General features: G+C 42.9%; 1 protein-coding gene across 1 annotated transcript; it reads right to left on the bottom strand.

Annotated features, from left to right (window-relative positions):
• Window positions 1–9,735: 9,735 nt before the first annotated feature.
• On the bottom strand, window positions 9,736–22,977 carry LOC121988897. Its single transcript, XM_042542608.1, has 3 exons — window positions 22,113–22,977; window positions 12,119–12,306; window positions 9,736–10,706 (listed from the first exon to the last, which is right to left on the bottom strand). Exons 1-3 carry the CDS (start codon window positions 22,741–22,743, stop codon window positions 9,975–9,977), a joined length of 1,551 nt encoding a protein of 516 aa, XP_042398542.1. The 5' UTR covers window positions 22,744–22,977; the 3' UTR covers window positions 9,736–9,974.
• Between the last annotated feature and the right edge of the window lie 501 nt (window positions 22,978–23,478).

Genomic DNA, 23,478 nt, shown 5'->3' with positions numbered 1-23,478 from the left:
ATATCGAGAGACGAGCCGGCGTCTATAAACGTCCGAGCGGAAGACCGTCGAGCTCCGACGTTAAATATCGAGAGACGAGCCGGCGTCTATAAACGTCCGAGCGGAAGGCCGTCGAGCTCCGACGTTAAATATCGAGAGACGAGCCGGCGTCTATAAACCCTCCGAGCGGAAGGCCGTCGAGCTCCGACGTTAAATATCGAGAGACGAGCCGGCGTCTATAAACCCTCCGAGCGGAAGACCGTCGAGCTCCGACGTTAAATATCGAGAGACGAGCCGGCGTCTATAAACCCTCCGAGCGGAAGACCGTCGAGCTCCGACGTTAAATATCGAGAGACGAGCCGACGTCTATAAACCCTCCGAGCGGAAAATGCCCATAAAAGGGATGCAGTTGCCCAAGAAACTCGTCCTCAATATCGTTAGATCGTCTCTATGGTCCGCTCGGCCCAGCACCCAAGGGTACATCGGTATCTAGCGAGCGGTTTCTGCAATCAGAGCGGAATATTAAATGGTAGAAATGTTATGTATTAAGCCGAGCAGAAAGGCGATGCCAAATACTTTAGTAACCTTTCGAATGCCACAGAGGTGATAATGGGCGAGCGGGCAACACATATTCACCAGCAAAAAAAAAAAGTACGTGGAAGAAAAGCATTGCATTAAAATTAGAACTTAAGGCCGGGCGGCCTAAGTACAAAAAAGGTCTTTTTGGCCTAGCGGCCCAACTACACCTACAGAAAACTACTCAATATAATCATAGAGGTCCCTGGGAATGTCGTTCAGAAGCGCCATTTGATCTGCGGCTGGGATAACCGCGGACTCGGGAAGATGCCCCTTCGATTTCAGATACTTGGTGGTGGCGGTCATAGCCAGGTCGAAGGCCGTGTACATCCGCTCGCAGACTTTCTCCGAGAATTCGGGCGAGCGGATGTAGCTCTGTCTTAAGGCAGCGATCCGGATCGGCTCGGCATCTTGATATTCTTTGAAAGCCGCCTGGGAGCCAGTAAGGGCCTCATTCAGATGCTGAATCTTGTCCGCGTCGGCCGAGTGGCCCGCCTTCTTCTTGTCGAGCTGCTCTGTCAACTCTTTTATCTTCAGCTCCATGCCCCGAGCCTCCACGTTCTTCTTCTCCAGATCGGAGATAGCTGTATTTTTTCGAGTGGTGGCCAGAGTTATTTTTGTGTCGAGCGACTTGACTTGTCGCTCGGACTCAGCTAGGGCATGGGCCTGGTCGGCTGTTTTCTTCTGCTCGGCCGCCAGCAGAGTTTGAGCTTTCTTCAGCTCCTTTTGCAGCTCGAAATAGGAAGGGCCCTGAAGGCCGGACAGACCAACTGCGGCCCTCAGTTGTCGTAGCTCTTCATCCACCAGGGTCAAGCGATTGGAAACCGTAATTTCCTCCACCCATCTCTGGCAAAAGAAAATTATAGTTGTTAGCGGCCGATCGGAAAGAATGCATACAAAACTTCGTAGAGCAAACTTACCCCCGTGGCCTCCCGCATGTGGCTGTTAGCCAGGTTCCCGATGGGGATCAGGGCGACGCGTGCCCGAGCGTCGACCCACATCTCGGCGAGGGACCCCTTCAAGGTAATGGTGTGCTCGAGCACGATTGGGCGGTCGGCCTCTAGCAGCAGCTCTTTAGCCGGTAGATGAAGAGTGACTCGAATCGTGCGACCATGACCGGGGGTCGTCCGACCGGCATCCGGAAGGGGATCAAAAGTCGGCGCAGAAAGCTGTGAATGAATGGTCGAGCGTTGGACCGAATGGCGAGCAGGCGGGAGAGTACTGATCGGAATAGCCTCAACCGGAGCAGCTGGCTCGTCCCAGTCAGAAGGGGTCCGGTCGGACGAAATGGTCTCGGCCGCAGGCGCCTTGCCTCGAGCGATGGCGGTGGCCCGGTCGGAGGGTTGGACCGCAGAGGTAGCAGAGCGCAGCGGAGTCTCCACTCGACGCCTCTTTTACAGAGGCTGCTCCTCCTCCCGAGCGGAACCCTCCTCGGGGGCAGTTTGTTCTCCGGGGGGGGTAGCTCCGCTGGCCACGTTCTGTTGAGAAGCTTGAGCGGCCGACTCAGCTTGAGTTCCGCTCTCTCCTTCATGGGATCCGACCGGCTGGATGCCCAGCGCTTCCATTTCCTTGGCCGCCGCGACTTCCAGAGCCGCCGCCTTTCTCTTCAGAACGCCGGCCATCACCGAATCCATGACGATGTCAGCTGCAGGAGAAAGAAAAGAAATCAGTTAGTAATTAAAGCAAACGCCCAAGCAAAATTCTTACCGAATCCGGCTGGAAGGAGAGTCCGTATAGGACTCAGCCCGAAGATGTACATCACCCCCTCGTGAAGAAGTTTGTTGATGTCAAGTCGCAGACCGGCCAGTATATTTACAGCGTGGAGATAGTCCGGTCGGGTCTTGAATTTCTTCAGCTCGGGAGTGGGAGGTAGACTGACCTGCCACTGGGTCGGGAAGTTTGCCTGATGGGGCATACGGATGTAGAAAAAATAATCCTTTCAATGTTTATTGGAAGTAGGTAACTTGTTGAAGAAAACTAGGCCGGGTCGAGCTTGGAACATGAAGGTGCCCGGCTCAGCTTGCTTGGGGTAGTAGAAATAAAAGAAGACCTCCGGTCGGAGGGGGATGTTGTGAATCCTGAACAAAACCACAACACCGCAGAGGAGACGAAAGGTATTGGGTACTAAACTGCCGAGCGGCACACCGAAAAAATTACAAACATCTACGATGAAAGGATGTACAGGGAACCGCAGACCGGCGGTAAATTGGTCGCGGAAGACACAGAAGGCCCCGCGCGGCGGCCTGTGCGGCCGAGCGGAAGGACCGGCTAAACGAATTTCGAAATCCTCTGGGATTTCGAAATTGTCTGTCAAAATATCGAAGTCCTGCTGTTCGAAGCGGGACCGCATGGTGGTGTACCATGGGCCGAGCGACTGATCTTCGGGATTGGAAGAGCTAGCCATGGGTCGATTGGAAGGAATCAAAAGGCAAAAAGGCAGGAGAAAAACAACAGCAAACGAAAGGAGGTTTCAAGGATCGAAACTGAGAAAGAAATGCGGAGGAAACACTGGAAAGGAGGAAGGAAAGATATAAAACCTTACTGCGGGGAGAGGGATCAAGGAAAAGGCGCCGGAGAGCGTCGGAGAGCAGAAACAGGATCGCCGGAGCTACAAAGCGCAGGGGGCAATGGTTGAAATCGCGGAGGCGAGTGAGGGAGAGAAGAAAACGAAGAATTTATAGGGTGAAGGCCGGGCGGCCTCCACCGTCGGATCCAGGTCACGGGAATCAAAGCGTGCATCGAGCCGTCCATTTCGAATTGCTTCGATCACCTCAAAACACCATGCCACCGCCGCCGTACGCTGATGGCAGTGCTCCACATGGCATTCAATCATTCGGAGCATTTAATGAAAGCATGATCAACCTTAATGTCGGAGATTGGCGCAGAACACGAGGAGATCCGGTGAATGCCATCGTTAAGTCGTTTAAGGCTATCTCTACGGTTGGTCGAGCAGAGAGTACTAGCACGGAGGAGCCGTTCGGCTAGATTCGTAGTCCAGTTAGTCGGACTATTCGCCTCCTTCGACTAGACTTGAAGGGGAGGCAAGTGATCCGGTAGTAAGAATAGGGGACCCCGTCCCGTGGAGTCAACGCCACGTGGAAGTCAAAGTGGCAGTTGTCCATCCGGGGAGGGCCGGGTCCGACCGACCGTTCGGCCGTCCGGTGGAATCGAACGTCCGGAAATGGATGGGTCCGACCGACCGGCCGATCGCCTGGTGTTCGGCTGATGGTTAAAGGCGCCCTGTCAAAATTAGGGTTCCGGCGCTCAGTGGAGAAGGTCGCAGGGCCGAGCGGACTGCACGCTCAGCTAAAGCCATAAGGTAATGTACTGCTAATAGTCTCCACAAAGCACGTGATGGAGAATCTCCCCAAGTAAACCATCGCATATGTCCGGCCGGATGTTGAGGGAACTGTCCGGCCGGACGCCATATATAGAGCAGGGAGAAAAGGACAAGGAACATCTTCTGACAGCTGTCATGCTCTAGGACTAGGCCGTACTCCAAACCTTATGACAGGGGGTTCCGCTGTCCCATCGAAGACGTGCTTGTACTGTAGCAGTATGGGGTCAGGTAAGCTCATTGACAGGCCTTTACTGGGGTATGGGCTGAGGACACGTGTACACCTTGGTATGTGTGCACCCGCTTCTCCACATCCCTATATAAAGTCTCTCATCCTTCGCCGGAGGTACGCTTTCTACGAGTTTTGGAGCCACTTTTTCTCTCTTGAGCTTCGCCTGACTTGAGCGTCGGAGGGTCGCCGCTGGGAACCCCTTCCCGGCCCGACTTCTGTGCATGTTCGCCGGAGCTTCGTGCCACCAGTCGAAGATCTACGTCAACAGTCGAAAAGCGCCCCGTGCCCAGCGTCCGTTGATTCAGTATTCGGACAGGATCAAATATTAAAATATATTATATTTAAAAAATCCTTACTTGCACCATTTTGGTGCAAGTTTTGGAGTCTCCATTGGAGGAAATTTGGTGTCCCTTTTACACCAAAATGGTGTAAAAGGGCATCGGTTGGAGATGGTCTAATGGACCGAAACTCGAAACCCATTAAGAATCCTTACCTTTTCTCTCACGCGGGCGAATAGAACAGAGGCTCTTCTCCTCACGTTTTAGGGCTCGCGACGCCACAACGCTGCCAACCTTCTTCTTCCTTTCCTCGCCACCGGCCGGCGGCCACTCTTTCCTTACCTTTACTGATGTTGGCCGACCAACCCTTTCCACCTTCTCTTCTTGATTCCAAGGCGACGGCAGCGACAACACAGGCGGAAGCTACAAGTGACGACGATGAGCAACGATCATCCACCTCGTTGGAGGGGTTCTCCAGTGTGATCTCCACTGTCCAGCTTCCTTATGGCAGTTCCACCGTTTGGGGTTCAGGTGGCAGAGCAAGGAGGTGAGCGGCGACAGTCCATCTCCATCTCTCCGGTGGCAATCGATTATCTTCAGTTTATCAGCAAGCTCCTGGGACTTCTCTACTTCCAGCGGGTTGCAAGGGTAGGGGAGTTCTCAACGAGTTCCAACAGAGCACCAATTGACGGATACAGGCAGCCATCTTCATTTTCAATTAACTTCCAGCGGAGGGGGTTCTTCGTTGGAGGAATCGTATCTCCCTCATTGATGAAGTGTGCAACAACCGACAGTGAGCTACTGTCCACCAGTTTTGGGGGTTCCCAAGCCGGGTCGTTCGTGTGACAGCGAAGGGTAGTATTTGGTAATTGAGAGTTGATGGGTGAATTGTGGTTGGATTAGCTTTGTTTTATTCATGTTAATGTTTATTAATTTTGTCAATTTACTTGTGTTGATGCTTCTTGTTGAATGCTTGTAGCAAATTTGATCTTCCATATTTACTTTGCACGTATTTAGTTTAACTTAATTCATGCCTACAAAGTGTTCGATGAATTGCTTCAACCAATAGTTTGGTTTAATTTGATATATTTTAGTTTGTTTAATTCTTGTTTTGTCTTGTTCTTTTAATTTAGTTAAGTCCTAGTTTTGATTGAATGCAATGCGTTGTGGATTAATTATTCACACTTAGTTAGATTTCATTCCAGCACTAGATTAGTTTCCTACTTGCTTTGCTTTTCATTTGTTAAATTTAAAATCAAAATCCAAAACCCCCATTTCCATATTAAAAACTCCAAAAATAAAAATAACATACAATCCTAGATTACCATCCTATCGTTTCTTTCATAGGGAGACGACCTAAGTCATTTCTATATTGCATTAGTGTAGTTAGGAGGTTCAGAACTTTAAATTCTTTTGATATCATTTAAAATAGAACAATTACTGCTTTAAACTATGCAGGGACATGTTATATAAGTGGAGGTAGAGGGACACTAGGTCATCTAAGGTACCTGATATAGTTTGGCAAGCTTGGAGAGCCATTTCGGCTGCCCAACATTAGCAATCCAATTCAATGATTGCTCGAGGCAATCACAATTTAGAGCATACTAGGCTGAGCACCGAATCCACAAAGCATACTGTTGGATTTCGTTTATCATGGAGCATACCTCTGACTTGAAAAGTTTAAAATTAAGTTGTATAAAAATTTCTTACATATGTTTTTTTATTTGTTTTAATGTACTAGCATTCTCTATATGCAGACTATTTAATTACAAAGTCCTCCTACTTGTTGGGAGATATTTAGCCAGACTCATAAGAAGAAGGATGAGTCATTTATCGATCGGTGTTCCTTAGCAATTAACGTAAGAATATTAACTTTCATGAATATATTTATAGACTATGTGGAGGTTAACAAAATCATTATTTTGACACAAGATGCAATGTCCACTAGAGTCGCACAAGCACCTCAGCTTGGTGCATAGGGAGACGTTTCACAACCTCTTTCCATCGATGAGGTTAATGACATTTATTAAGATATCGTCGGTGGAAGGAAGAATGTCTCCCTCTATGGGCTTGACTCTTAGACTAAAGTTGTCTATGGGCGAATGAGGGCTCCAAGGATTAGGGGTCGTCCTAGTTCCTCCTCATCTAATGAGGTACAAGCATTGCAGGAGGAAAATTAGGATTTGTGGACTCGACTATCGTCATTAGAGAAGACGATGGTTGGGAGGGACACAGAGGTAGGGGAGATGCGTAAGCGACATGCTCGAGCTGAGGAGATAGTTTGTCATGTGCAAGTGTTTGCAATAGCGTTCTCTCTGGATTCACAGATGTCGCGCCTACATCGTTTGGAGTCCCAGGAGATAGAAGATTCCGACCATTCCCCTGATGAGTAAATCATTTGAGGTATGTCATCCTTTATCTTAACTTTTAATTTTTCTCGATATTTCAGTTAAAAATATTGATATTACTTTTTTTTTAAAAAAAAAATTATATGTATCTCTAATTATATTATAATTTCCTGTGTTGTATATTTCTGTCGTCATATTCATACATCCATAACTTGAAAGGTATGTATTTTTAAAGAATGTCTTTTGGCTTTTATTTATCAGTTTATGATAATTAATTATGTCTTTTGTAGTTTAATATCACATTTTTATTACTGTATTCATAACTTATCAAATGATATTTTGTACAGGATTCAAGCTAATTTTATTCTTGATTTAAATTAGGATCTATTGTATTGGATGATTTTGTTTCAGTAACTTTTTTGATATAATATGAATTTTTGTTTATTAGATTTGGACCTGTGTGCTTGGATTTAATATTATATGTCTATCTATGTTCATTTTTGTTCATATGGATTGTTGTGTTGTAATATTATTGTAAGTTTGTTGTGTTATAATATTGTTGTGAGTTTTATTGTAATGTGTTATGAGTTTATTGGGAAAACTATCGTTTGTGATAATTGTAGTAGCTTATATTCGAATGTAAATAAGGAAAATAGAAAAAATGAGGAGGTACTGTTAATTCGTTGGGAAGATTAGTGATGAAAAATTAAAATTTTCGTTGCTATTAGTGACGGATAAGTGACTTTTTGTTGCTATGAGAGACGGATAATTGACTTTTTGTCACTAGTTGTTGAGCAGAAATTCCAGTCCGCTTCGGTTATTAGCAACAGAAGTTTACTTTTCCGTCACTATTAGCGATGGAAAATTGACTTTCTATCGCTAATTGTTGAGCGGAAATTTCATTCCACTTCGATTAATTACGACAGAAAGTCAATTATATATTGCTATTTTTAGCGATGGATATTTAATATCCATAGTTAGAAACGTCAACCACGGGTAGCTAAGCTACAATACACATACCGTCGCTATTTGACGATAGCGATAGAATAGCGATGAAATTTTTCTTTCGCTAAATGATGAATTTTTTATAGTGTTACTAGTGAAGTTGGGATGACACGTTAGGAGTTATTGTGTTTTCTGAATTTATTTGGAAGTAGAATGTGAGGTCGGACCGTTCAGCATAGGACTAACCGGATTGTAATATTTAAATAACAGGTATAAGAAAAACATGTAAAAATCAAAGCTGCAGATGGGTTAATTAATGATATTCTTTGGCCAGCCTCGCAATCGTTCAAACATATGCTATCGCTTCTCTAAATCCGCCTTGGGAAGCATACGACGACGAGGATAACGTTCCTTGTACGTTATTAATTCATGATTTTGGAATTGCACTGATCCGAACGATCGCTATAAATACCTCGTGGCTTCTCGTCCATCGCCGGCCATAGCGATCGGGATGTGCTACGAGGTGAAGTGCGCCCAGTGCGGGAAGAGCGGGTGGGAAGGCTGCGGCCGCCACGCCGCCTCCATCTACCAGCGGATCAGGGAGGGGGAGCGCTGCATGTGTCGGGACTGGCCCGGCGTCAAGCTGAGCCCTCAGCCTTCCGGTGGCGGCGCCGCCGCCGAAGGCGACGGCGGCAAAGAGCGGCCGAACTCTGATCGCCCTTCCGCTAGCTAAATTCAGTGAACGGATGGAATTGTGTTTCTTTCTTGTGCTCTTCTTTCATTGTCGTGGTATTTATCGATCATCTATCGATGATTGAATCGTGGTTTGTGATGTTGGTGTGGTTGGAATAAGATTAACGGATCGAATGTTCTTGTGTGTTGCAATTAATTGCTTTCTCTTGGAACTTTAATTTGTGCAGAAGCAGAACAGTTAGATGGCTTTAAGTCTCTGGTTTGAGAAAGAAAAATGCAGAAATTAATATGAGTTGAATCGATTGTTTGGCAATAGTTTTAATTTTTTTTAAAAAAAAATTAATAGTGTGAAGGAAGTGAAACACATAACTGAATTTTGGGGAATTCATGGCATGAATACAAACAAACAACATGAACAAAATCAAAACGCATACTAAGATCATACAACCATCCGTCTCAGCGTCCCTCAACTCCTCTCCCTTTCTTCCTCCTCCGCAACCCTCCCCGATCACCTTCCTCTGCCACGTCGACGATGCCGTCGTCGTGCTGCATAAGCGGCACGTCGTCGTCGCCCTCTGTGGCGATGTTGATGCACGAGCAGCGCTCCATCGAGGCGAAGAAGGCGGCGGTGAGGATGTTGCCGACCCACGACGCCGCCCGGTCAAGCCCGCGGCGGCCCGGCGCCGGCCGCCGCCTCGTTGGGGGCTTGGCTCCCGAGCAGCCGCAGAGGCCGAGGAAGGAGACGCAGCCGGAGCTCAGGAAAGAGCAGGAAGGCATGAGAGAGAGAGAGAGACAGCGATCCAAGCGGTCAGCAGACAATTGTAAAAGCACAATGCACGAGCATAATCAAAGAAAGCTAAGAAAGGAAGGAGGCATGCATGTTTTAAAAGAAGGCCAGCCATCATGATTTCGTGCAAAGAGACCGCCTTTAACTGTTTGCTACTAATTCGCCCCTGGCTAAGATGCAGTGGTTAGACTTCTAATTATGGTTCCCAAAAAATTTCAAGACTCAGTTATGATGCCTCCCAACTAAAAAAACCCGCTACTAATTCCTTCTGTTTACTTTGTATTTCTTCTCTTATTTTAGAAAGGATTTTTTTTTTAAACAAACTGTACAAATCTACAAATAGAATTATAGACCTGGTCCAGCTAATGGGATCGAATAAAGTTACTCTTAAATAACACTAAAGCTGGTTGTTCCACTTTTACATACATTTTTTTATATCAAAATTGATTTTTTTTAAAAATAAACTCTTAAAGGTAGGGCAAATGTTGACATGCCCCTCACTGTGAGGAAGGACCTAAACCGGTCTTTCTCAAAACACTACCTGAAGCATGACATGGATCTTCCTGGGTTACTACAATGTTTTTTAAATAAGACTTGTTTGAAAAAGTCAAACAAGACAAGTTTTACCGCGAGTCCACAACAAACTTGAGGAATGTGAGTTCCACAACGACACAGCGTGCGGCAAATATAGCAGCACCATATGTACATTACACTGGAATACCACGAACACACTTTAGTGTGGATGAGAGATAGATCTTGTGTTTAGAAGAAGAATTGATGCATGAAAGGGGTCAGCTCATCATTCCACATCAAAGTCTTCAAGATCAAGCCAATCATTGGATTCTTTCATCTCCGAACCAGTGGACTGGTCACCTGTAGCTGAAGCTCTAGAAACTTTTGCTTGCGAATCAACTGGAATGGTCTTGGAGCTTATAGTTGGGCCCTGATCATCATCGTCGTCCACTTCCAGATCACTAAAAGAGACATCCTCTTCCTGCCCCAAAGGAACAGTGGCACCCCTTGTGGTGTTTGCTTCACCGATGTCATCCTCTAACCATCCATCGCCGTCTTCTTCATTTGTCTGAACAGAGCTTTTTGATGTTTCAGTTGTTATATCTTTAATCTTAGTTCCATTTGCTGGCTCTTCTTCAGTGACTGATTTATCAATAATTTTCACCTCAGTTGCTGGGACAGGATGCTTGTCAGTTTCAGCATCTTCCATAGAGCCAGAGGCTTCAATTAGGACGGGATGCTTTTCAGTCTCAACCTCTTCAGTCGAATCAGAGGATATCGATTTGGTGGAATGTTTTTCAGCTTCAATATCTTTGATAGACTCAGAAACTGATTCACCATATGAAACTGTATTGGGTGGTATGGTTACATTAGCAGTGCTTGTTGGTGCTGTGACATTTTCTTTGAGAGGAATTGCTGCACCATCATCTTTGTTAAAAGATGCTTCTCCCAACCTTTCAGATCCTGGTTTTCTCTGGCTAGGAAGTTCCTGTAAAAGTGCAGCTCTGGCTTCCACAATCTGGGAAGTGAAAAGATGATGAGCATAACTAAGCATACCAAATGAAGTAGCAAATCCTGTGTTTAACACACATGTATTGTTGTTGTTTCAAAGTAGTCGGTACTTGTTATTTATGTATTCACATCTCAAGGAATCCACTCACTTCAGACTCTGTTGCGTTGCAAATGGCTAAGTGATAAGCAAGCCCAAAAACAAGTGCAGCAAAATATAAATGGAAATATACTAGGACAAGCAGCAAAGAATTTAGTAACCAATAACATAGAATGAGAAAATGTCATTAGCTAAAGCGTTTGCTGGCATCTCATTTGGATATTTTATACCTAATAGGCTTCAATTGCCTGGCATATGTTCAAGCTACTATTGAACAACATAAGAGTGGAAGCTTAAAGTACTTCAAGGATAATAACTTCCAAAGAGCCAGATCAATAGGTAGAGACATTCAAGATGAGGATACAAAAAAGATTGTTAAAATCAGAATCCTAGATGAGATCAATCATAGCTTCGATTTTAACAATATAGCAAAAATAAGGGTTTGTATAAAGAAATCTACATGTAACATGAAAGCATATTCAATGACATTACATCAAATCAAATTAATAAGTAATCAAGAACATGATCTAAACATCACCATGGTAACTCTTTGCAAGTTTTTATTGTTAGTAATAATCAAATCTTATAAATCACATTTAGTTCTGTTTAACAGAAATTTTCTTTGGTGTCCTTTTGCTCCTAAACCTTCAATTCTAATTGATTTTGCTTGTGCAACTATAGAATATAAAAATAATCTTTGAACATGCCTATATCATCTTAGTTTATTCTCGCTCAATTTATCATCAACAGAAGCTACAACTCATTGCTCCCAAATCGTTTTTTTTTCTTTAGATTTGATCCTTTTCAGTAACATATATATGCTACATTAAATGTTTATATTGTTGTTTCCTAATTGCCCAACACTTGATAGGTAAAATATGAGTCACATTGCAATTTTATACTTTTATTTTAGCCTAAAAAGTACATGATGATCATACAAAAACTTCTGAATCTCCTCTCATTTCAATCAATTACTCTATATCTGCATCAATATCTCCAAATTGAATAATAAATCTAAGATGTGTAAAACTTTTATTCTGAGAAATTTAATCTGCGTTCATCTTAATTATCTCCTCTCTTTTTTTATCTTTTATTGAAATTACATTTCCATATTCAATTTTAACTCTATTTAACTCTTCCAAATATAATCTCATTTAGTTAGAAAGTAGATTTAATATATTGTATTCAAATAAATGGGATTACAAGCTTGCAGGTCACATACATATACTCTAATCCCAATCAATTTATTTGCATTCATAGTCTAACCATAAAAGTGAGAATTGCAAAACAAAAATCAGACAAAAAAGAAGTAACAAGATCACCTGAGGAGTAGAGAGGAGTTCAGCATCCTTGCTATTAAGTCTGGATTGAAGAAGTACAAAATAAATCTTCCAGAAAGACTCTTCACTCATTTGACGAGGGCAAATCTCACTTCTCATATCAGAAAATTCAGGTGCAAGACGTTCAATGGCGACTGCATGCTCTAGCTGGGCATCAGACAATTCAAAATCTAGTAGAAAAGAAAATTTCTGAAGTTATCACAGGAAGCCAAGCTCAATAAGAAGGCAATGCTCAGGAGTAATGGATCACGATAACAATTTGCTAGCCACGTAAAATCGTCAACATTCTTTTCACATAAATTAGTGGTTGTAACATGTGAATCTATGTCTGAGAGTGCTCATTTGTAATAGTCCCATGTTAGATCCTAAATGATGACAAGCCAGCACATAAAAAATCTCTCTTTGAGGAAAAACTTAGGGTGACTTGGTGATCAATAACATGTATTTTTTTTAACAGCATTAAGATGGATACAATATTGTCAAAATTGAGCAAAAGCAAGAAAAATATATGCACTAGTTCCTTCAAAAGAAGGACAAAAGGCAAATGCCTATGAATTTATTTCCTTGGTGTTAAATGAAAACCTTAGTTTTCTTATGTCAATAAATCTTGAAGATTAGTGAGAGAAATTATGTTTAAGGTACCAATATTAAAATCTGAATCAAAGTTAGGGCATCAATAATGACACAAAATAATGATAATATGAAACCAGAAATCTCAAGACATGTAAGTCAATCATGCTCAATTGCTAATTTGCTACCATATTTAACTCAGAATATGGCTTCTTAAAATACTCAGAACTGTAGTATTTTATCTCTTTAGAAGCTGGCAACGTTCATGTGACCTCTTTAATGGTTTGCACATAGAAATTATACTTATCCACAGTTGACAATGAAGTTAACTCAAAACCCTAAATTACTCTTTTATCCTTTGAATCTTTAATCTTTCACTTATAGACATTTTAAACATTATCTTGCTACAAAAATGTGCTTAAATTAGACCTCAAATGGGTTCAAACAAGCCAAAACAATTGCAACTCTATGAAATCTTGCACCAGTAGCTAGACCAGTAGCAAAGGATAGACTAAATGTAAAGCTTGTTAGGGTCGATTTGTAGCTGGGGGAGGGGGTGAATAGCTCGTCGCGCTTCGGTGATGTGCTTCTTCGATGATATGCAGCGGAATAAGGAACAAGAAAATAAACTCACAACGCTAACAAGTAGATTTACTTGGTATCCACCTCAAGAAGAGGTGGCTAATCCAAGGATCCACACACGACGCTTACTCCACTGATAAAAACACTCTTTCTCGGTAACTACCGGAGGTGGAGAAACCTCGTACAACACTCACACATACAACAACTCAACACAAGAAGAAAAATACAATAAAAACAAATAAAGATCCCTCTCTTCTTTCTTACTTGTCGCTTGTTGTTGCCTCTTGAACCTTGGAAGTGCACCAACACTTGTCCCCAAGAGCCTTTAAGAACTGCCTGTGAGCAATGGAGAAATCGCATGAAGAATCGGGAAGAATCGCGCGTGAAAGCTGCTAAGAAAAATGCTCGCAACGACTATATACTATGCGCTCCTGCGACTCCCAATCGATTAGGCTTCATCCCAATCGATTGTCATGTCACATCCCAGCCATCGCAATCGTCCATCGCCTACATCCTGCGCAACGGTCGAATCCCAATCGATCGGCTGATCGATTAGGAGGCTGAATTACATCATCCGGTCAACCGATCGATTGACTTTCCTTTGACTTGCTTAACTCAAGTCTAGAGTCCCCAATTCCATCATCCGGTCAACCGTGACCTGTTGGAACACCGCATGCCTAGCATCCGGTCAACCTTTACCTGCCGGGACTTTTTCGCCAAGTGTCCGATCAACCCTTTGATCCACTTGGACTTTTCTCCTCGTGCCAAGTGTCCGGTCAACCTTGACCCACTTGGACTTACTGTCTTGTGCCAAGTGTCCTATCCTCCATGACCCACTTGGACTTCCATCAGATGTCCGGTCAACCTTGACCCATCTGGATTTCCTTGTGCCAAGTATCCGATCAATCTTTTGACCTACTTGGGCTTCCCAACACCAGATATCCGATCAACCTTGACCCATCTGGATCTCCACGTGTCTAGCTGCACTCATAAGGTATTTCCTTCTGCCTAGCTTCACTTACTAAGGCTTTCCATCTGCCTGGCTTCATTCACCAGCACTTTCCTTCTACTTAGCTTCACTTACTGGGGCTTTCTATCTGTCTGACTTCACTCACCAGGACTTTCACCTAGCTTTACTCACTAGGATTTTCACTTGTCTTCACTCACCAGGATTTTCACCTGGCTTCACTTACCAGGATTTTCCCACTGTCCGGCTTCACTCACCAGGACTTTCACCTGCCTAGCTTCACTCACTAGGTCTTTCACTTGCCTTCACTCACCAGAATTTTTCAACTGCCAAGCTTCACTCACTAGATCTTTCACCTGGCTTCACTCACCAGGATTTTCCAACTGCCTAACTTCACTCACCAGGATTTTCCCTTACCTAACCTTCAGTTAGGACTTTCCCAGTCAGGTATCCGGTCAACTTTGACCTACTTGACTCTTCTTCACATCAAACTGGTCAGTCCTTGACCAAAGGGGAATTGCACTAACAATCTCCTCAATCGGACGATTGCATATGCAATCTCCATGTATTGTCAAACATCGAGACTCAAGCTTGAGCCAACTCAAGCTTAGTCAACCTGGTCAATCTTGACCCAGGGGATATTACACCAACAATCTCTCCCTTTTTGATGTTTGACAATACCTTTAAGTTAGGCTAATCTCATAGCCTCAACTTCTTCTTCATGCCAAAGTATGAATGAGGGTTCCTCATTCTCTCCCTTTCCTAGAGGACAAACTCCCCTTTAGATAATGAAGGCATAGTTTAGACCTTGTATTCTCCCGCTAACTTTCCTAGAGGGGCAAAGACCTAACTTAACCTCTACATTCTCCCCCTATTGGCACACATCAAAAACTCTCCCCTTGAAGAGCTACTCAATGTTGATCACAACCTCACATGTTGTTCACAACACCACAATGAAGGTCTTATACCCTTCATTGTCTTCAATGCTCACCCTTGAGCATTAACAATTTCAACAATGAAGATCACATACCCTTCATTGTATCCAATGCTCATCCTTGAGCATAATCCTTTTCTACAATGAAGATATCTAATCTTCCATTGTTCCCCAATGCTCAACCTTGAGCATGTTTCCAAACAAAGGCTGTACCACCTTCAATGGTTTTGAAAAAAAATACTTCAATGTTTTTAAAGAGTAGCTCCTCCTAAAAACATGCTTCAATCTTCTGTCATTGCACCAACAATGACTTGGAATCTCTAAATCTTTAGGAAACAAAAAAATTTAAAGTTTTGAGGTTTAAAAGATTAAATTTTGAAGCTAACCTCATCCTAAACTTCAACCTACTGTTCCTTATCCATTTCTCCTTGTTTTCATCATGAAAGCTACCCTTAATGTATACAAATGTATTCCAAGGGTTTAGAAGTGGTTAAAGAGACTAAATATGACTCAAAGTACTGAAATCAGACTTTCCCGGCCAAAATCAGCCTTTTCAATCGATTGGGTTGGGGCTCAATCGATTGACACTTGCTCAATCGATCCACTGATCGATTTAGCAAGCTTCTACTCGCAGAAAACCTGCTTGAATTGATCGACTAATCGATTCAGCTGGGGTTGAATCGATCGGCTAATCGATTTAACGAGCTTTTGCTCGCGAACTTACCTCTCTCAATCGATCGCCCGATCGATTGAGACACTCCAATCGATCAGGTGATCGATTGAAACTCTGATTTTCTGAAATTCAATTTCAGCGAAATTCAGAAATGTCCTAAAAATTCTACAAAATTTTAAAAATCATGAAAATTGTTGTAGACATTATTTAGGGTATATACTATTAAGGAAAAATAGTTTTCTAAGAAAATACATCTTATTTTCAAAGATTGACACAAAATTGGAAACTTGTAAAAACTTTGATGTTTCTTCCAAGTTTGTGTCTACCTTTTCAATGATGATTACTATCAAAAGATAGCCTTCACTAAGGTTTTCCAAAGCATATTTAAAATATTTTTCAAAACCAATTTCCAACCATATTCTTTGGGTTCAATGCACATGACTTGTACATTGGCTTTCCTAATGATTGGAGTACACATAACTATGTGTTTTGATGAAATCAAAACTCAAATAAATACACTAAATCAACATTTTGAGTCTTGTTCATCATCCTAGCATCGCACTTGTATTTATTGTGTACTAAAACACATACAAGTCACCTTATAGTCTTTGTGAGATGTAGATTTTGATTTTGCCCTAAACTAGGGATCATGCATATCTATCTAGACATTTTGAATTATAAACATCCACCTAGGATGTCACTTGTTAGTAAATGTCATTATCCTTAATCACAAGGGAATTAAAAATAATGCATGATGATTTATAGCATACATCACAAAGAAATAATTTAAAAAAATATACTATTGCTACATGATGTATGTATGACATGACATGGTATTTTTGTTAGTTTTTCATAATAAACATGAATGCAAAATATGAAGTCATGACATATGATGAGCAAACAAAGCATGATAATTTTTAGCATAAACAAAATATACCTAGATAACCTATCTAAGTATTCTTAATCCTTGTTAAATTAAAACCTAATCCTAGATTGCCCATATTTTCTCAAGAAAATGTCAAACCCCAACTTGGCATTTCTTTTACCTTTCCCTATTTGTGTCCATTTAAATTATGTGTAATTTTTCAAGATTTGACACATTTTACTCTTCCAAAGAGTAATAACTTAAATTAAGACTTAAATTTGCCCTTAACTCCCTAAGAAAATACCAAAACCCCAACTTGACATTTCTTATGTTTTTCTCAAGTGTGTCAATTTACATTAAGTTCTATTCTTCAAATTTTGGCACATTTTACTCTTCCAAAGAGTAATTAATATAACCTTTTCATTTTCAAAGATTAACAAAAACCTTGAAAATGCCTCCAAGTATCAACTTTATCAAGGTTGGGTTAACCACCCTTCCCAAGTTTAGAGTTGACACTCTCTAAACCCATCTAGGGTGTGTAGAGAATATGCTCCTCGGAACCCAAAACTTATTGGTGCTTCTTGGATGCTCTAGGTACTCACTAGGGATAACTTCGCTAGATACCTTCCTGATGACCTTTCTAGACTTCTTAGAAGCCTTGGTCACTTTCTCTAGGTCAACTTTAGGGATAGTTTCCCTTATGACCTTCTTGTGACTTTCTTTGACTTCTTAGAAGTCTTAGTCACATTTGTTGTTGCAAAGATACTCCTAGGGATAACTTCCCTTGTATCCTTGACTTGACTCCTAGACCTAGGATTAGTTCCATAGGTATAAGGAACCCTATGATATGAAGCTACATCCTTCTTAGCCTTGGTTTTTCCATCCTTTTTAGGGTATTTTCAATTTTGTCAAACCTTGACCTCAAGACTTGATTTTGTTTCCATAAATCCCTACATTTTGATTTATCATTAAATCCTTGAGCATTTCTATTTCTAGGCTTATAACTAAGGTCCTTAGTGTTTTTGCTTAATTTGTCTACCTTCCTAACCTTAGATGTAGCAGTCTTAGCATGATAGGCCACATGTTTTTCTTTAATTCTATCATACCTCCTATTTTTATGATAAATAGCATTAAAATGATATAAGTTAGAACAAGCATACTTGTTACCATTACTTAAAGGAGTTGGTTCAATAAATGATACATTGGGTTTGCTCTTACAAGCTCCCCCTTGACTTGAGCTTCCTCCTTTAGGCTTGACCGATTTATTCCCCTTTGGACATTGGCTCCGGTAATGTCCTTTTTGGTTGCAAGAAAAACACACAATATGCTCCTTCCTCTTCTTTGTTGTGGGGGTGGTCTCCTTGAGCTTCTCCTTGCCCTTAGGTGCCACTTGACCATTCTTCTTGGCCAATTTAGAACACTTACTCTTGTAGTGCACATGTATCCTACACTCAAAACATATAATATGATTTTTATTTTTAATTGAAACACTTATACCTTCACGTGTAGGAATGACACTTGATCCTCCATTTGATGTCTCTTGATTTTTGGAGGATGCTCTATCTTCTTCTTTTTTGCTTGACCCGGAAGTAGAAGCTTCTCCTTCTTCTTAGTCCGGAGTCACCGAATGTCGCTCCCCCTCAATCCTAGAGGTGGAGACTTCTTTATCTTCATCTTGTACATGGAAGAAAGAGTATGCTTCGTCTTTGCCTTTTTCATTGCACTCCTTTGAAGATGAAGCTTCTTGGACTTCTTCTTTGGATGTTGAGCATCTCTCAACTTCCGAGTCCTCTTCTTCTTCCTCTTTTTCCAATGAATCGTCCTCTTTAGATTCCTCTTGTATTAGTGGAGTGGAGGGCTCTTCATGGATTTTAGCCAATTTGCTCTATAGCTCCTTGACATCTTCAAATTCTCCTATTTTGCATAGAATTGTGCTTGACAATAAACTAACCAATAATTTGGTTACCTTGTCATTCGCCTCGCACCTTTGAATTTGCTATTGACTCCATTTGCTCTTCTTGAGGATCTTGCCTTTTGAATTCTTTGGAGCTTCGAAGCCTTCCATTAGAGCAAACCATTGCTCTATCTCTATCATAAGGAAATTTTCAATTCTTGATTTCCAAGAATCGAAGCTTGTGGATACGAATGATGGAGGTACACTTGTGTCGAATCCGAATCCATCTCGGAATTCCATCTTGAAGTTGAGCCTTTGATAAATTCTTTGAATTGTTGAAATTTACTTCAACTTCTTCTCCCTCTAACTTGTTGCCATTTCCAGCGATGATTCCGGTGAAGAGCCACCTCGCTCTGATACCACTTGTTAGGGTCGATTTGTAACTAGGGGGGTGAATAGCTCGTTGCGCTTCGGTGATGTTCTTCTTCGATGATGTGCAGTGGAATAAGGAACAAGAAAACACACTCACAATGCTAATAAATAGATTTACTTGGTATCCGCCTCAAGAAGAGGTGACTAATCCAAGGATCCACATACGACGCTCACTCCACTAATAAAAACACTCCTTCTCGATAACTACCGGAGGTGGAGAAATCTCGTACAACACTCACACATACAACAACTCAACACAAGAAGAAAAATACAATGAAAACAAATAAAGATCCCTCTCTTCTTGCTTACTTGTCGCTTGTTGTTGCCTCTTGAACCTTGGAAGTGCACCGACACTTGTCTCCAAGAGCCTTTAAGAACTGGCTATGAGCAATAGAGAAATCGCGTGAAGAATCGGGAAGAATCGCGCGTGAAAGCTGCTGAGAAAAACGCTCAAAACGGCTATATACTATGCGCTCCTGCGACTTCCAATCGATTAGGCTTCGTCCCAATCGATTGCCACGTCACATCCCAGCCATCGCAGTTGTCCATCGCCTGCATCCTGCGCAATGGTCGAATCTCAATCGATCGGCTGATCGATTAGAGAGGCTGAATCGATCGGTTGATCGATTCAGCCTTCTTCTGTGCTCTCGCGTCTACGCGAGAAAACTTGCCCCAATCAATTGACCAATCGATTGGGGAGCTCAATCGATCGCCTGATCGATTGGGGAGCATTCTGTGCTTGCGATTTCACTTCCCAATCGATCGATTGGGCCAGCCTTCTTTGCAGCACACCTTCAATCAATCGACTAATCGATTGAACCACAGTTCAATCGATCGATTGACTTCCCTTTGACTTGCTTAACTCAAGTCTAGAGCCCCCAATTCCAACATCTGGTCAACCGTGACTTGTTGGAACTCCGCATGCCTAGCCTCCGGTCAACCTTGACCTGCCGGAACTTCTTCGCCAAGTCTTCGGTCAACCCTTTGGCTTACTTGGACTTTTCTCCTCGTGTCAAGTGTTCGATCAACCTTGACCCACTTGGACTTACCGTCTCGTGCCAAGTGTCCGGTCCTCCATGACCCACTTAGACTTCCACTAGATGTCCGGTCAACCTTGACCCATCTAGATTTCCTTGTGCCAAGTATCCGATCAATCCTTTGACCTACTTGGGCTTCCCAACACCAAGTATCCGGTCAACCTTGACCCATCTGGATCCCCACGTGTCTGGCTTCACTCATCAGGTCTTTCCTTCTACCTAGCTTCACTCACCAGGTCTTTCCTTCTGCCTAGCTTCACTTACTAGGGCTTTCCATCTGTCTGACTTCACCCACCAGCACTTTCCTTCTGCCTAGCTTCACTTACTAGGGCTTTCCATCTGCCTGGCTTCACTCACCAGGACTTTCACCTGGCTTCACTCACTAGGATTTTCACCTGGCTTCACTCACCAGGATTTTCCCACGGCTCGGCTTCACTCACTGGGACTTTCACCTGCCTAGCTTCACTCACTAGGTCTTTCACCTGGCTCCACTCACCAGGATTTTCCAACTGCCTAGCTTCACTCATTAGGTCTTTCACCTGGCTTCACTCGCCAAGATTTTCCCTTGCCTAACCTCCAATTAGGACTATTCCTAGTCAGGTATCCGGTCAACCTTGACCTACTTGACTCTTCTTCACATCAAACTGGTCAGTCCTTGACCAAAGGGGAATTGCACCAGCAATCTCCCCAATCGGACGATTGCATCTGCAATCTCCATGTATTGTCAAACATTGAGACTCAAGCTTGATCCAACTCAAGCTTGATCCAACTCAACCTTAGTCAACCTGGTCAACCTTAACATGGGGGATATTGCACCAACAAAGTTGTCAATAAAAATGGCTAGTTATTCTCTAGATTTGACTTCCTAATCCCAAATATTAGTTTTGTTTCCTTATAATTGAACTTTCTTCCAAATACTAATGGCATAATTAGGCCTTTTAAAGGTCTCGTCAACACTCCTAAACCTTCGTTAAACCAAAAAAAAATATCCATTTTACATTCTTGTAGAATTTGCTGAGTAATTTAAAGAACATGAGAATTTGAAACCCTCAAAGCTTCAGCTTATGCAGATCATCTGATGTTGTTTTCAAGCATTCAGGAGTCAAGACCATTATGAAGAGGGGTGATGCAATACAATCACATGTCTAAGTCAGAAATCAAACGAGACAAGAGCAAAGAGTGGAGGGAATAGGGAAACTTTATTCAAACTCTGAAGATGCCGAAATGGTCTTAAGCTACAGACTGGCTTTTCAAGGATATACTTAAGGGAAGAGACTGACTCGTGTCTTTAGTTTTTCATTTATTTAGTTAGCTTATAGTTCCCTACAAGTAGGAATAAGTATAGAAAAGTTGAAGCCTGATAGAATTAAAACTCTGAAAATCCAAGGAAGAACCAATTGGATAGTCGAACAACCACAAGTTTTGGCTTCTTGTTCTTGCTTTTTTCCTTGCATGTTACATAAGTTTTTTATTAGTCTTTTTAACTTGACATTGTCCTTATGCTTGCTTTCTCCTTGTGTGTATGTTTAGATTAACATTATCATGGTTCCAATATGCATTGACATTAATGCTTCTATGCACAAACCTTAGCAAAGGGAGCCGATCCAGCAACAGTAACGCCTTCAAGAGAAAATAAAGAAGTCAGACACTTCTTATTTGCAATCATGATCACCATCCAACATCTGAGATATTGTAATCTCTGAACAAATGATTTTAGACGAATACCCTAATGAGGAAGAAGGAAAGCTAAGAATAAATGGATATGAAAACGAAGTTTCATATAAGTAATTGGGTACAAGCGCATGATTAAGAGCGAACATGTGAAGCCAACATACTTGTTAAAGAAATAAGAAGAAATGGAATGACGTTTTTACTGATTTCTAAGACCAAAATAAATCGATCACAATTAAATCTACATATTTTTTTTATGTAGATTTATGAAGATAAGAAATCAAATGATGAACTGAGCAATGAATTACAAAGAAGTATAGCCTTGAATCTAAGGTGGAGGAAAAAGTGTACCTTTTGAATCTTCTTCACCATGGGGCAAAGGAAAATCTAACCAAGTCTCAGGATGCATCGAAACATTTCTCGCAAATGCCAATACCTCCTCATTGATACCAATCGCGTCGAGTAGATCCTCATCATCCTCCCGCTCTTCCTCTAATCCGAACGGCAAGATGGAAGAAGCGATCTTAGAGATCTCGGAGACGGTCTTCGTGTGCGACAGCACGGACGAGATCCCGCTCCGGAACTTCCCACTGATCTCAGCGAAATCGTTGCGGATCCCGGCAATTCTCGGCGAATCCAAGGCCTCAACAACAGGGGTGGCCTCGTCGCGCAGCCCGCCCGCAGTCGGATCGCTGGCGTCGTCGGGCCCGAGAGAGGCGGGGGCGGGGGCGAGGAAAGAGGCGACGCCCCAGAATTGGCGGGTGAGGGTCTTGGTCAGCTCAGAAAAGTCTTCCTTTACGCCCCGATTATCCTGCTCCTCGTCCTCCTCTACTTCTTGAGCTCCCGACTGGGATCCGACGTCCGATTGCTCAGCTCTGCAGGCAATTTCCATCGGTTGCTCTTCTTCTTCATTGTCGTCGTCGTCGACGACGGCGGCGGCTGCGCGGATGGAATCCACCAGCGATCGCCCCCACCATGACATGATTTCTTGGGCTTCCCTACAATTAAATGGACGGAGGAAGCAATAGATAGGGCTTTATTTCATTAACTAGCTAATTGCCATTTCCAAATCCGAAGGGGAAAGGAAAGTAGGCATGCATCGTTAAGTATAAATATGTTTATGCGGAGTAATCTCCGCCGTTTATATGGCCTGTCTCATTCGGATCGGGTCCATTCGACGGCACACGTGGTTCTGATTAGAGTTGCGAAATTTTATTTTGGTTCAAATAGTTTTAAAATTTTCTCTTTCACCTCCTCTTCTCCAACCCACTGGATGTCTTCCCTCGTCGGAAGCCTCAATCTTCCTCTCCCCTCCGTTCTGCAACTAGAAATCGTCGAGTGGAAGCCGAGAGCCTCTGGAGTCAGCCTCGAGTCGGAAAGCACTTTCGGAGACCAACACTAAGAACAAGAATACGAACAGAAAGATCACTCTTTTCGGTTCCTCGCCGCCTCCCCTGTCGGAGGAGAGGGGCGGCGCTTCCGGCGATGGGATCGGGAAGCCGGAGCCGAAAATTCCCTTCTCATCCTCTCTGTCTTTCTCCTTTTCTGTATCCCTCAAGCCTCCGCCTTATCTTTCCCCCAGGTACGGTGTCCTCGCTCCGCCTCAACTCGCCGGCAAAACCCGATCGTCGCCGCCGCCTCTTCCAGTCTTCCTTGACCACGGTCGGCGGCGTCGCCGGGAGTGCCTCCGTATCCGAGGAGGAGGTCGAGGGCGTGA

Source organism: Zingiber officinale, chromosome 1B, assembly GCF_018446385.1.
Source record: "Zingiber officinale cultivar Zhangliang chromosome 1B, Zo_v1.1, whole genome shotgun sequence".
Lineage (NCBI taxonomy): Eukaryota > Viridiplantae > Streptophyta > Magnoliopsida > Zingiberales > Zingiberaceae > Zingiber > Zingiber officinale.
Note: the sequence above shows the minus strand (reverse complement) of the source record. Positions and strands in the feature narration are given on the sequence as shown.

Bases quoted from the DNA above. Each gene is read 5' to 3' on its own strand.
- LOC121988897 (XM_042542608.1), bottom strand. From the start codon at position 22,743: ATGTCATGGTGGGGGCGATCGCTGGTGGATTCCATCCGCGCAGCCGCC. The intron at 12,307-22,112 runs GTACACTTTTTC...CTTTTCTACTAG, and splicing joins TGGTGAAGAAGATTCAAAAG to ATTTTGAATTGTCTGATGCC. The intron at 10,707-12,118 runs GTGATCTTGTTA...TTCACTTCCCAG, and splicing joins AACTCCTCTCTACTCCTCAG to ATTGTGGAAGCCAGAGCTGC.